At 41.1% G+C, this 16969-nt stretch overlaps 1 protein-coding gene and 1 long non-coding RNA gene across 16 annotated transcripts in view; both read right to left on the reverse strand.

Annotated features, from left to right (window-relative positions):
• Nucleotides 1-1230, reverse strand: part of LOC109518986 (uncharacterized) — a 2021-nt gene extending 791 nt beyond the window's left edge. Inside the window, exon 1 of the long non-coding RNA XR_002168855.1 lies at nucleotides 565-1230. This is a non-coding gene — a long non-coding RNA (uncharacterized LOC109518986). The remainder of the gene's footprint in view (nucleotides 1-564) is intronic.
• The window catches only part of ptprsa (protein tyrosine phosphatase receptor type Sa), a 237882-nt gene that overhangs the window by 4765 nt on the left and 216148 nt on the right, over nucleotides 1-16969 (reverse strand). For all 15 annotated transcript variants that reach the window (XM_019875182.1, XM_019875184.1, XM_019875183.1 and 12 more), the window contains 7 exons: nucleotides 14555-14674; nucleotides 12628-12782; nucleotides 9985-10270; nucleotides 5305-5483; nucleotides 4395-4521; nucleotides 4184-4309; nucleotides 1362-1516 (listed from right to left, as the gene is read on the reverse strand). In XM_019875182.1, coding sequence (XP_019730741.1) covers nucleotides 1362-1516; nucleotides 4184-4309; nucleotides 4395-4521; nucleotides 5305-5483; nucleotides 9985-10270; nucleotides 12628-12782; nucleotides 14555-14674 — 1148 coding nt within the window. The remainder of the gene's footprint in view (nucleotides 1-1361; nucleotides 1517-4183; nucleotides 4310-4394; nucleotides 4522-5304; nucleotides 5484-9984; nucleotides 10271-12627; nucleotides 12783-14554; nucleotides 14675-16969) is intronic.

Here is a 16969-nt window from a genome sequence, read left to right on the forward strand (position 1 = left end):
TTACCATGAGGACTATTGAAACTAATCCGTGTCCTGTGGATCTGCTGAAGCACTCAAAACAAGGGTAGGGTTATGCATTCCTCCCCTTTGACCCCGGGACAATTTAACAAACCCCCAACCAAGGCCCTCTCCCCAGGTCCTCCATCTTCGTGGAATTCTTCAGGGCTATCAAGTTCCAGTTCCCTGGGGCAGGGATCTCTAAAACTCATGGTTAATGCACAGCCGATGTGGTCTGGAATTTGTAACCAAGTAAGGATTGAACTATGTTGACCTTTCTTTGTCTCTGATTTTTACATAAGGGGAAGGACTGCCCGCCCCTCATTAATATAATTAACGTACTATGCCTATATATACGTGAGACTGTATTTTTTCGGGGCTTCCTGATGAAATCTGAGACTCACAGGAGCCCGAATCGATTCGTGTTGTGTTGTGATAAACTGAAGAGAAAGACGACGTGGTGTTGGGTCTTCTTCCACCTTACAGAGAGATAAAAGAACCTGTGTCCAAGGGGAGCCAGAAAGAAACGAAAAGCTGACTCTCCTCAACAAGATCTCCACTGACAACGCTTACAAATCTCAGCAGTCCATTTGACGGCTGGTGACATCATCTTCCTAACATGGGGAAAGGTGATGCTACGTTTAATGCTCCACAGCATATTTCTCCAAACTATTTTTTTTTCCATAAGAAAAATGATCAGGAGATGGGGGTTTTCCATTTTTTAGTTACAAAAGCTAGAAGACGTATCCTTCTCAAAGACCATCACTAAATATGAATAATCTGAATTCTGGATTATGACCACAAGCAAATACCAGTCCAGCATCGAGCGTTAATGATGTAGGTTACCTTGGAATCTACACCCCGGGTATTAGAATCCATCATGGATCATAAAAACAAAAAGAATGGCTGTTTTATTTCATGTTCCTCCCCTTTGCAAATGCCAGGCTGCATCTCAGCCTAATCAATTATGAAAGAAATGGGCCTGTGGAGGTCCACAGGATTACCATGGCAAAGAGAGTGAGTATAATACTTGGTGATACTGTGAGGACTACGCCACAGAAGACGGTCGGCTTTAGTGTTGGTTTAAAAAAAAAAGAGAAAAAAAGTGACTGCCTTTGGTTTTCAGCTTGTCATGAGATGCAGGGGTTGTTCTCTTCAACAGAAAACCTTATTAAGAGTTTAAAATGTATTTTTTTTTTATTGGTTTATTAATCAGTGCCAGCCATTTTCAGTCCCTCCTCTACCCTACCACGTGATTAAAAAAAAAATACATGAAAAAAAGTCCTTGGCAGTGGAGTGACTTAAGTCTGAAACTCAGGGTCGATGTATCCCCCCCCCCCCAACCAATTTAAGAGTGCTCCCACCTGCAGTGGACAGAGATTGGTCCATCCTGTCCAAACTGCTCCTTGGTTTTATGCACCTGGCCAATAAAATCAATGAAGCCTTCGCCGGATTTTGGAACGCCTTGCTCTGGCCAGTCGGTAAACTGGAACTGCCTTACTGTCCTGGATTGGCCATCCTGCCGAAACATGGAAGAAGTGAGAGTAGCAAAGAAAGAGTGCCTAACACCGACATAAAAAAACACACAGAGTGGTTAAAAAAAGACATCGTATCAATAAAATACATTGGAAATCAGTGATAAGTGTGTAGTCCCTGCAAAGTGTTTACTGGCATGTGGTGCAGAAATGCACCTTTCATCTTCGCCATCGCAAATAACTTGGGATGTTTCTTATTGAAAGTTTATTCATTTTCTGAACTGCTTAACCTCACACAAGGGTCGTGGGCGTGCCTGAGCCCATCTCAGCCGTCTTTATGATCTTGCCATAGCATCGGGCAAGACGTCGTTTTCAGAAGCTCAACAATACAATTTGACACGGACTGATTGTGAACACTGAAAAAGGGTTAGATATTCAAAATCAGTGTTTGCCTTGCCAGCATCTGAAGAAATATGTGAAGGTTTTAAGGTAGACAAGTAATATCCTGAGTTGGATATTGATGAGATTGATAGTGGATGGGAAAAACCCACCACATTAAATGTCAAAGGATTAAATTCCCGAGTAACAGTATACCTTCACCACTAATGGTCATATTTTGTGTCAAAATGAAACACATCATCGAGCATTTGCGTAGGTTGAAAGTGTCGTCTAATAAAAAGTATCCTTGTCTCGCAATATGATTCAGTTTACTCTCCTGCTGCTTTTGTTGGTGTGTAGTGTGCGATGGCTCCCACTTGAAGCTAATCAATAGTGCATTGGGATGCCACGCGTCTTGTCCCAGACACCGTGTAGAATAGTGTAATCCTGTGATCGATAGCGCAATTTGACGGAAGAGTGTTGAGGGAGAGGGTGGAGGCTTAAGAAGCGAGACTAAATGACTAGTTTAGCGGGCTGTGGGTTTGGATGATGAAAATAGAAAGTGATGTCCCTGCTTCTGTCAACCACATTGCTCTTACTGTCTCCAGTAGTTCAGCTGCAACTACAAATATGCCAACAAATGTAAGCCTTGTTTTTGTCGCAGAAATGCACAGCACGTTTTGTCAGGTTACCATGAAATAAAACGATTTTCGTATTTTTGAAGGAAATGGGAAGTTGAGACATAACACCCGATTACAAATATTCATTGACATAGCACGGCCCCGCCATGGAATGTATCAGCCATGCAGTACGTTGATCACATGACTGCTTTCGAAGAATTTCACTGCCGGATAACAATAATATCATCAAATCCACAACATTCGCCTTTTAATGTTTTTAAATCGTAGCTGTTGGTGTTTTCAACGGCTTTTCGTGCCTCAATGTGCTCTTACATGTTTAGTAAACTGATTCGATCGCACTAATCTGCATACGCCACCTGGTTTTGTACATGTCATGTTTGTCTTGATGTTTTGCGACACAACATGTTTCCTTTCTTTTCGTCCTTTTGTCTTTCATCTGCAAAACATCACGCCTCAGTCGGAGGATTAAAAATAAAATGAGAGAGGCAAAGGCAACACAATGGGCCACGTGCTCAGTAAGGAGGGGCGGCGGGGGGGGATCTTAACACACAACCTGAGGGCCCGCTCTGCGTGTCAAATTGTGTGATTAAATACGTGACTGGCTCGCGAGATGTGAGTGTTGAGGCAGGCGCGCGATGCTATTTGCAACAGATTGTGCGCAAGCATACGCTCATTTAATCAAACAAACATGTAAGCATTGACAACACTGTATGGGGTTGATTCTAGTTGTTTCCCCACTAGGCGCTAATGTTTTTCCGAAACTAAATAGCAGAACCTACGCGCATTTCTCTCCCGCGCAGCTACAATTGAAGCACTTCTCGCCTTAACATCTTGAAAAATTAACTTGCACTATCAGTTTCAAGCTGGTTTTTGGTTTTTCTCCAACATTGATGATCTGCGTCAGTTAACTTGCTGCTGTAGCTGCTCTTCTCATAAAATACAAGAAGACCTTGTGAGACGAAACGACAATGCTGAACAATCAAATTTTTTACGCTGGCGTTAAAATTGATTTTTATTCCAGAGATACTGTGATTAATAACGTGCTGTTATGTGTGACGCCAGATCAAAATTGCTGTCAAAGAGGTTCATGTTGATTTTTTTTTGGGGGGGGGGGGAATACAAAAACAAACCAAAAAAACCCCCAGCACAATTGTAATGGTGAACTGGTACAATTTGTTGCTGTAAAATTATGGCTCTGCATTTTAGTCAAATGTAATTCAATTTGCTTTTCTTTACCTTTTATCATTAAATTTGAATACAGTATTATTTTCGTCAGCATTGTTTGCGTGTACAGCAGAGTTCACGGATATGAATAAAAATAATTGGATGGTTGAATGTTGTGGTAGACCAGCTAACACTGCATTCATACGCAATTACGACGATGTATCTGTGCATGATTATGTGCATACTACAATATGACACGTGCGTGTGAGGGGTGGTTGATATGCAACAGGAAGACATTTAACTAACTAGCTGCCACACAGCCTGGGAAATAATTGCCGATGTCAGCCTTGTTGGAGAACAGAAGCGGTTTTACGTTGTTGCTGCAGTGCTGCTGCCATTTGAAATTATCCCAGATAATTGGGCTCAGAATAAACCTGGCAATTTTTTTTTTCTTCCATGTTTACCGCTTACGGTTCCTAAAAAAAAGCTGGGGACACTGATCTTGATTTGCGTTTCTGATCCTCTTACCCTGGCGTCTGTGACCTTGAACTCTCGTAGGATGTACTGAGGCATGTTGTACTCAGCCATGGGATCCACCACAAAGTATTGATACCGAGCAGAGCGCTCTGCTGGCCAATACTGGTGACACTTTTCCTGCATCAACGGATAAAGACGTTTAATCGTGGCTAAAATGGATCATACCATTGATACGAGTTGAGTGTGTGCGTTCATGTCATACCCTTCCCATCTCTCTCAGTTTGGTCAACATGACTACAATGGTGGAGTTGTTCTCCCAGAGCATTCTCCAGAAGTCCTCTGTTGTTTCTGCCAGAGGGCCCTGTGTGGCGATGTAGGCTTTCTGTTGCCTTTAGAAATACAGTTACATCATGTTACGTTACGTTATTTTGTATTAGAAATAACATACACCTGTATATACATATATATATATGTATATACAGGTGTATGTTATTTCTAATACAAAATAACGTAACGTAACATGATGTAACTGTATTTCTAAAGGCAACAGAAAGCCTACATCGCCACACAGGGCCATATACACACATATATATATATGTGTGTGTATACAGTATATATGTATGCATGTGTGTGTGTGTGTATATATATATATATATATATATGGAGAGAGAGAGAGAGAGAGAGAGAGAGAGAGAGAGAGAGAGAGAGAGAGAGAGAGGATAAAAATAAGCTTGAGTGAGCCACAGACATGTCAAGTAACTGTTACATTGTGAGTCTGTATACATGTATACATTCTGGTTACTTCTGAGGCGCATTCTTCTATTTTCAAGTTCCCTCCGGTTGAGGCTTGTCCTTTTTTTGGGAATGTGGCAAAAAGCCCAAGAAAATGTTGACTACTTGCTTGAGTCCTTTCACACTGTATGCGGAGGTTTCACATGACAATATGCATGACTGTGGTTCAAGGTTTTTGCAACTTAAGACTCTTGAATTGTACATCGTTCAAAGGCGTTTCCGTTCTGAGGTTCCACTGCATAGCCAAGCCCTCCTGCCAGTAATGCAAACGCTTGTGCAGGACCTATTACTGCTTAAAAACCTTGTCTTACATCCGTGCCTTTTACACATACAAACAAAAAAAAACTGTCCTGACAATACACACAACCACATCCTCCTACCTGTATCCATCAATAAAACTGGAATTAATGTAGTCAGATCCTTCCAGGCCTCTGATTGGCTGCAGGCAGACACGCGTGGTCTCGTAGGGCATGATGTTGACCAGGCGATTCTTGAATTTGTTGCAGGGTAGGTTGGCACTGATGAAGCGTGACGTGTGGGCTTTGGAGTTGGCCAAACGCTGGCAAGACAAAACAAAAAGGAATATATTGAGAAATGAAGAGCTGACAAGGATAGCCAAAGAAGTGGGCAAGAAAAAAAAAGATTAAAAAAAAAACAAAAAACAAAAAAAAAAAAACAGCAGAGCGAGCATTGGTGGAGGACGGATAAAGATAATGTAGATGAGATATTTGTATGCCACCCGTGAATAAGACTGATCACTAGTCTGATTGTCAAAACACATTGATGCTACAGTTTTAAAGGCCTACATATTTAGTATGCATTCCGCAGAACGTATGGTATTTTCAATATGTTTATCCTCTTCTTTAAATCATAGAGACCGGGGGGGGGGGGCGGGGGCTTGATATCACTTGCGAGGATCTCTGCCAAACACAAACACACATAAACACGCTTGTAGATAAAGAATGAAGAAAACAGCAAACTCTTTGAAAAGTGGGTCACTGTCTCCTTTGATAATTGTTGCAATCTATGAAAAAAAACAAAACAAAAAACATTGCAGAGGGATATTCAAACTAAGGATAAAAATGATCCAGCAATTATCCAGTGAATGATTTAAATTCAGGATTAAATCAAAAGTTTGTATCAAAAACTTGAGAACGTGTGGCTTAATTCGGGGAACGAAAACAAAATGGGCCCAAGCTTGCTGCCTCACTGGGCTGGCCTACAAATACAAATTCAGTAAGTGATGTTACCTGTGCATCTCCACTGCTTAGCTAGCAGTTGGTGCATATAGCTTCTGACTGGACACTCGACGACATAATTTCAAATCTCAACCTCCCTTTGGGTGACGTGCAACAATTTTTTTTTTCTATTTAGTTGACATGCGCTTGATAATGAAATGCTCCATCCACCAGTAATAATTCAACCGAATCTCACTTGCTTTAACTGAGATAGCGACATTAGCTTCTTTTGAACAAACCTTACTTCTCCGTCAAGTTGTTGACAGTACAAAGGGTGGGGGAGAGTTTGCGTTTGGCAATATGTCCATTTACATTTTTTTTTTAATTGTCTTTGACACTGGCTCGTTTTCCGCATTCTGCTTCTACTATTACACGTAAGCAGTCGGCAACTGCAGACACTCACCGCTGAGCGTGGCAGAAAAGGCGAGTGTCACGATGCGAGGTGGTGGTGGACCCAAAAAGCAGGCAAGAGGGAGGAGCAGGGTGCATTTGAAGAAGTGTATTGATAAAACACAGAAAACTAAATCCTAAACAAACAAAGTCCAAAGTATCAACCAAAAACCATGACTGAAGCTCAACACTATCAATAACAAAAACATGACCAAAAACATGACCGAAACATGACTGACAAACAAACATGACAGCAGCAAAAAGCAACAGCAACAAACAAACATGACAGTGGCAAAGAGCAACAATGACCCGACAATGATTGCTCAGGCTGGGAGTCCTTTTAAAGCCACCAATTACCTAATGACCAACAGGTGTGCAGCTGCAGGGAGAGCCCTACAGTGCCACCTGTTGGTCCCAAACCGAATCATGACAGCGAGCAGGGACGCACTAGCAAAATACACTGGCTGACAATCTAAAGAAAGCAGGACTTGCCGCTCGCCCAGTAATGTGTGGGATTGGATGAACGATAGCCTACAGCAGGGTTGCCCAATACGCCGATCACGATTGACCGGTAGCTCACACACTTGTCCCAAGTAGATCGCGAGGGGTGTCATGGAAAAAAAAAAATCCAAGCCAAATCATTTATGTGTACGTGTTCCTAATATGATGTATTTTTGTGTGAGTGCACACTGCACCGTTAGCATCACAAAAAGTATTTAAAAAACTCAAATGAAATAAAAAAGCAGGTCACCTTTAACCTACGGTGGCGCGTAACCTGCATCACAGGAAGTTGTTAGCGGTCAGCAGCTTGCGATCACAGCTGTTCCGCTGTGTCTTTTATTGTTATTATTATTCTCATTCAGAGTTTGTTTCATGCACAATTCACCGAGGGCACGGGCAAAGAATGGCAATCTGGAGCACCGAGACAAGCATTTTAAAACGGGACACATAAGCGACGATAGTTAAAACGCTGCGAAAGTGCATCCCATGTCTCCGCGTCAGGTCTCAACGAAGGTAGGCAGTGATTTCCTTTTCACAAACACATCAACTCTTGTGTCTTGTATGAACATCGTGAGTTACTTCTTATGCATTTCTGAGGAGATGTCCATTTTTCCCCACAATTACAACAGTTCCCAGATGTCTTAATGAAATCCTTCTGAATACCGATAGCATCAAGTTGATAACAGGTTTTGAGTGGGTAAGTTCTGTATCACAGTAAGGCGTCACAGAGGTGCCACTAAAAATGATATCACTGACAGAAGAATGTAAGATGAACGAGTTTCAAAAAACTTGATGTGACTGACGTCATCCCAATGTTCTTCACACAGTGTGTGTGTGCGCCCGCGTGTGCGCACGTTCTGTCCTCGCATTTTTATGTGAATAAGGTCGGTCTTTCGAATGTAACATTTCTCCCCCGATTCCCCTTTAACACGAACACCTATTCACTTGGATTTCATTCAGGCTTTCCTCTTGCTGCCATCCCTTCATCCCTCCCGCTTCAGCCTTGCCTTTTGATCAGCACTACACCAGGGACCTGGATGAGCTCAAGGTGGCCTGGCAGCACAACAGAGGCCCTCGGCTATATCACCAAACACTACAGTGGGTACGTGAATCGGATCCAAGGCTGGCCAAACTCTCCATGCGACAGATCAGAGAAGCATCAAGGGTATCTCTAAACCACCACGCCAGTTCCTTTCCATTTATAGCGCAGTAGACTGGGTTAAACGTGGCATGTTACCCAACAAGGATTAGTGCAGTGGTGGTATCAGAAACTAGCATGAACTTTTTGGGCAATAATTGTGGAAATAGAAATGCATCGGTGACGGTCATCTTAAGTTTATGCTTGCTTTTCCCCAAAAAGTCTTCAATCCTGTGCACGTACAGCACCTGAATTTAAGTGCAAATTACTCTTTCTTTCTCTTTCTTTCCTTTTTAATGCTCCACTACCAACCTAAATCTTACATACAAGCGCTTCTTTCATCTTTTTTCCCTGAGTCTCCTTCTTAACACTAGGCTAAATGCACTTGTTTCTTTGTTCATCATCCAAAGCCGTCACCCTCAGTAATATACTACCGCCCAGCCACCTTCACTTCCACTTCTCTTACTTAATATAGACTTTAGAGTGAACATGATTATTCCCTGTTCAACTCCTGACACCAGCTCAGCATTATAATCTGTTACTCACACGGTGATTTTATCACTACCGTGCCTCGCTAAGTGGAAACACACCAGCACGGTTATTGTCTCTTGGCGGGTTGCCATGCTGATGAATGGCGAATGGGAAGACTAACTCGGGCATTACACTTAAATTATGAAACTATGACACAGTTAAAACATTCTGAGAAGACTCTTGACTTTTGTAGTTATTCAAGCAATTGTTAAAAAAAAAACAACAAAAAGTTTTAAAGCAGTTTATGCTCCATAGAATATAATGTTTTTTTAAGCTTTTGTATCATTTGTAACATAATTTAAGTTTTTGTATCATCAAAAAGGTGAAAACATTCGACATACCTCAGAAAATATACACTAACAATACTCAACAAATTCCCGTGGAACACATGAGCTCGTGTGGCACACATTTACAGAGACTGACTTGCAAATGCAATGTGAAAAGAGCCACCCGCTCTCCTTATTGTTTTATTCACTGCCTGAGCGATGGCACGGCCCCAACTCTTCCCATTTGCTTGAAATAGATCAAAAAGTTCTACAAGCTATTAAATGTTCTAACAGCTGGCAACGAGGTGGATTTCCATGCAGCCTGGCCAGCGCGCTTGTGTGTAGACGCATAATAACAATTGCCTTTTGTATTGCTCTATCCATGGGAGCATTTGCTTGGGTCCATCTGTAGACAAGGCTGGCAAAATCCCTTTTAAACAGAAGCGCATTGCAATTAAAGTGTCTTAATTTTGACTCCTAAGGGACCATAAACTTCCACGGTATTACGTTCACCTTTTACCAGCCTCTTTTCCATAACAATAATGTTGTTTTGATGGTTAAACACTCATGTCTACAGGGAATTTACAGGATCGTAACATAAAAAGGCATAATAGCAACACAAAATGAAGGGCACTTTCAAAGTGCTCTAAAATTATGAGTGATATGAATGCTTTCGAGAAGAAACCGCAATTACGGTTTTACATATCCCATTTCAAACGCATTTAAAGTAGAGTGCTGTAAATACAATGTTTTGCGAAAACGTCGTTGCTAATGTCTACAGATACATTTTCTTTCAATGAATGTTTTAATATTTAATTGTGCTTCATTTCAACAGTTTTTATTTTTTATTTTTTTTAATTTGATGTAATAAATGGGATCAAACTTATTCTCATGCGTGCCGTTTTCATATATTCGACCATCAAGCTGCAAGTTCAGAGTGTTGTCTGGCACTCCATTCAAGAATAAATCTCAAAGCTTCAGGTCGCATCCTTGTACCTTGAACTCAAGCTCCATGCCGGTGACGTGCTCGCCGCTCTCCACCTGAGCCAGCTTCTGGATGTAGGAGTAGAGGCTGCGGGCCGCCACCTCAGTGTTGCCACAGGCCACCGCCTCCAGCAACGCGTCATGAATGAAGCTGTACTGGTCCTCTGTTTGCACCATATAGTTGCGCTGTGAGCGCATCAGTGTCACGTGGCCATAAATGTCAACAGTCTTCTCGTGCTTGATTCGCTCGAGCATGGCGTCGATGACAATGAAACAACCTGTCCGACCAACACCGGCGCTGTACAGAGGAGAAAAAAATAAACACATTAAAAAAAAAAAAGTCTCTTTTTGTCTTGTTATTTACCCCATCACAACACCAGGAGACAATGTTAAACTATTCTATATATTTAGAAAGGGGAGAGAAGGAAAATGAGAGCCACTCCAAAAGCAAAAAAAGAAAAAAAACAATTTTGATTTACACAGGGAATCCTCTTCAGTGGTGTGGAATTACATACCACTATATACAAGTAGATATTTCAAATAATTAACTTATCAACCTATCAAAGGCAAAATACTGTGGACAATTTTGGGGATTATCATTAGTACTATTCCTGTTGATAGAGTGACACCACTAATGAGTACTACAAGTTCTTGCGGTCCAAGGAAAAATAAGTGTACAGTTTTTCAATTCAAATAAGAAATTGACAGGAATGACAGAACTGCAAGTTTTTCATTGGAAAGGAACAAAAGACTATTTCTATTTCGATGGCCAAAGGCAGGGGTGTCAAACTCATTCTAGTCGCGGGCCAGTTTGGAGTTGCGTCATCCCACGGAGGGCCGTTATGACAGTGAAACCACAAAATTATTACTTGTACACAGCAAATGAATATTTTACTTGTTTTGAAATCAGTCAAGTCAATTCTAATAGTTTGTTCAATAATTGTTCAAATGAGTGTGAACAGGGTAACAAAATAATTGCAAAATCTCAACGTTATTTATTACACATGACAATTTGACATTTCGATACAGAGTTTAGCAAGTTCACACATATGATTTGCTTTCGTGGGCCACATAAAATGATCCGGCGGGCCGAATCTGGCCCCTGGGCTTTGAGTTTGACACCTGTGGCCTAAGGCAATGTTCTCTCATCCCAACCGCAATCACACTATCATTTGGTTGTCTATCAAAGCAAGGGTTCAAGGCAAATAGCTGCCCCATCTACAGTACGTCAAATATTAGGATCGTATGATACAATACAAACTCCAGTGAAAATAATAAAAACATTGTTAAATGATTATTTTCAGTTGCTATTTTATTTTCTTCATTGAGGCGTATTTTTTTGAAACAGCTCCTGTATTGTACTGGATTGTGATCGTAGAGTACCGGGGCACCTAATGTTGCGTCCTGTGATTCTATACTGCTTGTGATGAAATGCACTAAAAATGCATTAGAAACAATAATGTCAACCGTACACAAGCTGTCATTTCACTTTTCTAGTGTAACGCTTTGGACTGATTGGGGTCTTCTTATCTTGACAAAAAGGATGGCTTTGAATAAGCCTTTTTGAGAAGTACAATCTGTAAAAGGCTACAGGGCAGAAAAAAAAGGAAGAAACATGAAAATGGGATCGGATTAGGGTGAGTCTTTTTGACGGCGTTTGGAAACAAGAGACAGACACGGAGAGAATGGGAGCAGAATGCAGTGGTGCTTTGAAGGGGAAGATCATGTGATCACTGGAGAGAGAAAATACCTGCAACAGCTAAGAAAGAGTGACAATGGTTTTCTATGTGAATTATTAAATCCACAATACTCCATACAGGGGGAGGACATATGCCATTTTGTCCACTTGTCAATGTTTTATATGCCCCACCGATATGTTGGTTGTAGTTTTTAACTGCCCAAATGAACTCAATGCAATAAAATGTATGTTCAGGATGTTCATGTTTGTGTAAATCTGCAAAAGAAAGAAAAAAAAAAGTCTTGACGTTGGGTCCTGCCCACCCCTCAAGTGTGAAATAAACGTGGAAGTAAATATCTTCCTCTGTGAATTAAAATGCTTTCATTGAGTGAGTCGCAAGACGACAGGGCACACGAGATCCATCAGGTTGTCAATCTAACAAAATGGTGGCGTGTCGTTGGCCCAGCAGTGTGTGGAGTGAATGTAAAATGGTGTAATTTTAACAAGACAAAAAATATGATTATCTATCTCAAAGATATATTTTTTATCAAAAGCATGTCACACATGTTATTCTGACACATTGGAACCTGTTTTATGCACACTTCACCTTCTTTAATTATCTGTTTAGCGGTTAGCAAAAAGACAAAGTTAAAAAAAAAGCATCCCTGGCACACATTTATGATTCATTTCATTCTACAACAAAACCATTTCACTTGACTTTCTTGTTGGGAGTGAATATGACTCCAGTTTTATATTCAAGATACAAACACCTCTGCAGATTGCATTACGATAAGAGTTACTGTTGCTGACCTGCAGTAGCATCCCTGGCACACATTTTCACATTTATGATTCATTAGATTCTACAACAAAACCATTTCACTTGACTTTCTTGTTGGGAGTGAATATGACTCCAGTTTTATATTCAAGATACAAACACCTCTGCAGATTGCATTACGATAAGAGTTACTGTTGCTGACCTGCAGTGGGCGATGATGGGTCCAGCATCAGGCGGGTTGCAGGTTTTGACCCTTCGGAGGAAGGCCAAGAAGGGCGTCGGGTATTCTGGCACACCGTGGTCAGGCCACGCTGTGAACTGGAACTGGCGAACCTCACGTTTCTCACTCGATCCATTCTAAATAGAACGAAGGGAGCTGTGTTTGATTGAAGAAAATAGGTTGTTTTCCCCCCAGTGAGCCTACTATTTAGATTTGCGTGACTTCACACTGATTGATAAGAATCCAACGATTTAGCTTCTTTTACTGACAATTTTTTTGTTGGTTAAATTTTCAACATTCATTCCAGCTCCTATAAAAGGGGTGAATGTTTTATACATTTTGGTAAGCTACAGCTGAGAAAAAAGGATCCAGAGAAAGAATCTTTGCGCAGTATGAGAGAAGAGAAATCCCTTCATCGTTCAGTCCTCCCCTCCTCTCCTCTTTATGGAGATACTGTTTGCATTTCAATGCAGCCTTTCTGCTTTCCTGACAGGTTTTTTTTTCCCCCCACTTGCTGAATAAATGAATAAATGAGTGCGGTAATTAAAAGCAAACTGGCCTAGTTCTTATTTTTATGGGTTTTTCTTTGGACACTCCCTGATTTTGCTACCGAGGCGGCCAGCAAAAAAACTGACAAGCCATCGGCTGCTACTTATGAGGAGACATTTTTGCATCACTGCTGGAAACGCATACATATGGATCCTGACCACAGCTACTGCTTTGAAGATGCGCTGTTTTTGTGCATCTGCCTCCACCCTCTACTACCGAAACACAAATCCAGCAAAATCTGTTTTTTCCTCACCAAGGCATGGGATGAAATGATCTCAGATTCGATACATGTCAGATTCAATTAATGCAGGGTGACTCTGTGATAATGCGTGTGTGTGTATTAATTACAGTCACCATTAAATTGGTCTTTGATTTGCACGGCAGAAAATCTGTCAAACATACTTCTGTTCCCAACTTACGACGATACCATAAACTGAAACTGTCAAACCAATAAAATACTATTTTGTAGATATGATAATATCCCAAAGTTATGACACCACTTGACACTTGAAAATGATGATTATTATGATTTCAATGGTTTATGACTACTGATTATTATGACATCATCACTGGGGTGTAGTGGTGCAATTTGCCATTACGTTAGTCCTCATTAATTTTCGGTGTGATCAAATAATATTCTGAGAACATAAGCAACTTTTAATCTAAAGATTTACAAATCTATTACCATCGATGAAAACCCACATTTTAAATATCATCAGAGTTCCAAATGCGCGCACAGTTCATGCTTGAAAAATAAAAAAATGAATCTGGCCACACACACACACACACACACACACACACACACACACACACACACACACACACACACACACACAAAGAAGTGTATACAGATGAAGACAAGCACACACAGGCACTCCCCTCTTGTGGATGCACGACTCATCCGTGAGTTAACGCAGCAAACGACACGCTGTCTGATTCCAAATGTAAATGTGAGCAATCAAGACAAATGCCTGACACACTGGATGCTTGAAGACAAGTTTAAGACATCTTGAGACGCTGCCGGGAATCAGGCCATGGCTTCCAACCAATGTTTTCATATTCATTGTGTTGGAACTTTTGTCTGCCTGTTTGTTTGTGTGCGTGAGCTTGAGCAATCTGCCAATTATGTATATTGAGTTTCTCTTCTGCTCACTTCACCTAAGTGCTCCACTTTGGCAGACACACTAAGAGATGCATTGAAGAGAGTGCGCTGAACAACTGCAGTCTGCCATATACAATCTTGCAGTACATACACATACTGACACACACACATAGTATCAGCCCGTTTTTATGTCGCATGAATTCACTATGGATTAAAAAAAAAAAATAGATACATATATATATATATTTCTATATTTACCTTGTGCAAGGAGAAGGTGCGCACACAGAAAGTGGCTAATTCGATGGTGTCCAACAGGGTCACTTGAGTCATACCGTAGGTTTCTGTGCCACGACTGGGCCAGTACTGGTCACATTTTATCTGCGAAAAAGAGAAGAGAATTTAAAAAAATGAGGTGTAAAAAATTGCATCATGTGAAAAATAGTACCTCCAGGAGGAATTGCAACGACATGCTGAATGTCAAAGAAATACAGTACACGGAAGCTGACGGAAGACCGTAGCTCATCTCATACATTTCAGAGAACCGTGCCGGTTAAAACAGCAGTGAGAGCTGACAGAAGCTCTAAAAGAGCTTCTTTGTACTTCACAACTGAGAAATGTGCAGTAAACACACGCAACCACACACACACACACACACACACACACACACACACACACACACACACACACACACACACACAAACGCACACACTGTCTTGTTATAATTTCCACAATTCCCATCTGAACCCTTTACTACACAGTAACTAATGTAAAAAAAAAAAAAAAAGTCACGCAGATCTGCATGCTCGACTCAATTTTTTTTCATTCAACATCTGCTCAGACGTTTGGTTTTCAGTGCTTGTGCAGTAAGCCTGCAAAAACACATCACCTGCCTCCTATGTCAGTGCATCTCATTCACGTTCAATATGGTGTGACACCCTGGAAGACATCTTCTCTCTCATTTCCTGCTCAAACTGACACTGAGCTTCCAGCGGCCATATGTGCTGATCATGTCTGACAGTGGAGGACAGCGCCTGTCAGGTTGGTGCACAGGTAAGCAACTGAGGAGAGGTGAGATGAAGTGGAGACACCCGGGGTATATAAGTCTGATGTTGACACTGGTTTGGCTTGACAGGTTGATGTCATATTTGTATTTTTGACACACAACAAGTCCACTGGTTGTGATGAAATTACCTTAGATGGTTTCACATTGTGCTTTTCCATTTTAATGGTATTTGTTTTGAGACGCTCATCCAAGATTTCAGCTTAAGTTCCCAACAACGCTTTCAATCGGTATGACAACATGGTACTGGAAAGGAAATACCATGGAACCAGCTCATTTATTTATAATTTTGAGTTTAAAGAGACAAACAGAGAGGCCAAAGCTTTTATTTTAGCCAGAGCAATTATGTTCAGTGTTTGGTTTTATTTCCATGTATTTATATAAATAGGGAGTTTAGATTAGATAGTTTTGTTCTAAACAAAACACACATTTTGGTCATCAAAGTTTTGTTCTGAACAAAACACACATTTTGGTCAGTCAAAGTACTGCACCAGAATCCCTTTGTTGCAATAAATGCATCAAGGCCGTGGCCCATTGACATCACCAAGCCTTTGCGATGCTTTTGCATTTTATTATACTCGCTTTTAATTGTTTTCGAGGTCCATGCATTCTCTTTAGCATGTAAAATGCAAATTCTACAGGGTTTAGGATACAGGAAGGGGCAGGGACGATGGAGGTGGTTCAAATTTAGTACTGCTTGCTCAGCAACTAAACAGGATGTAACCTGGAGGTATGCTGGTTTTGGAGTGAAGTTGCATATTTTCCACACTATAAGGCGCACCAAAAGGCATTCAATTTTCTCAAAAGCCGACAGTGCACCTTATATATGGATCAATATTCTGATTTCTTGGACGTAGTAGTTTAAATGTTCTGTAAAGCACTTTGCTACAGCTGCAGTGGTTGTGAAAGCTCTATGTAAATAAACTGTATTGTATTGTATTCCCTTTAGTGTAGGTCCATCCATAATGCAACAGCAGCCACAAATGTCTCTTCGATTCTATGCGACTTTAAATGCACCCAATATATGAAAACATACTCCAAAGCGCCTTACAGTGCGGAAAATATGTTAGTAACAAAGTTAAGCCTCAGCTTTGCGGATTTCCATCCATCGCTGTGCCTTGTCTTGTGTTCCAGAGTTTACCACACTGGGGCAGACATGACATTGAACACTGACTCACTATGCAGTTTTCAATGTGTACCTCCACCAAAATGTTTTGCTTTTGTCACTCTGAAATTGTTCTCCCATTGCATGCGCTGCAGGGTGGTCAGAGCACACTGCTGCCCAAATTCGACATTTGTCAATCTAAGTGCATTGGCCAAGGAAGCATGGTGATGCGCTGGTGCCGCTACACAAACACAATGAATGACTTGGTTGGGTTAACGGCACACGGCACTATGCTCCACGTAGCACAATTTAGCTGTGTTTTGCTAAATTGTGACGGGTCGCCCAAGCAGTTTGGTTGCATTATAGTTTGTACACAAAATGTTTCTGAAGGTGCTTTTGCTGCTGCCATCATGTTGTTCATCAATGAATATTAATAAGCACAGCTTAGAAGAATTCAGGCAAGCCAAAGCGAAGGCATTATGCCCATTCGATTTTATGTGAGCTTGTA

This window comes from Hippocampus comes, unplaced genomic scaffold (genome assembly GCF_001891065.2).
Source record: "Hippocampus comes isolate QL1 unplaced genomic scaffold, H_comes_QL1_v1.1 scaffold132, whole genome shotgun sequence".
NCBI lineage: Eukaryota > Metazoa > Chordata > Actinopteri > Syngnathiformes > Syngnathidae > Hippocampus > Hippocampus comes.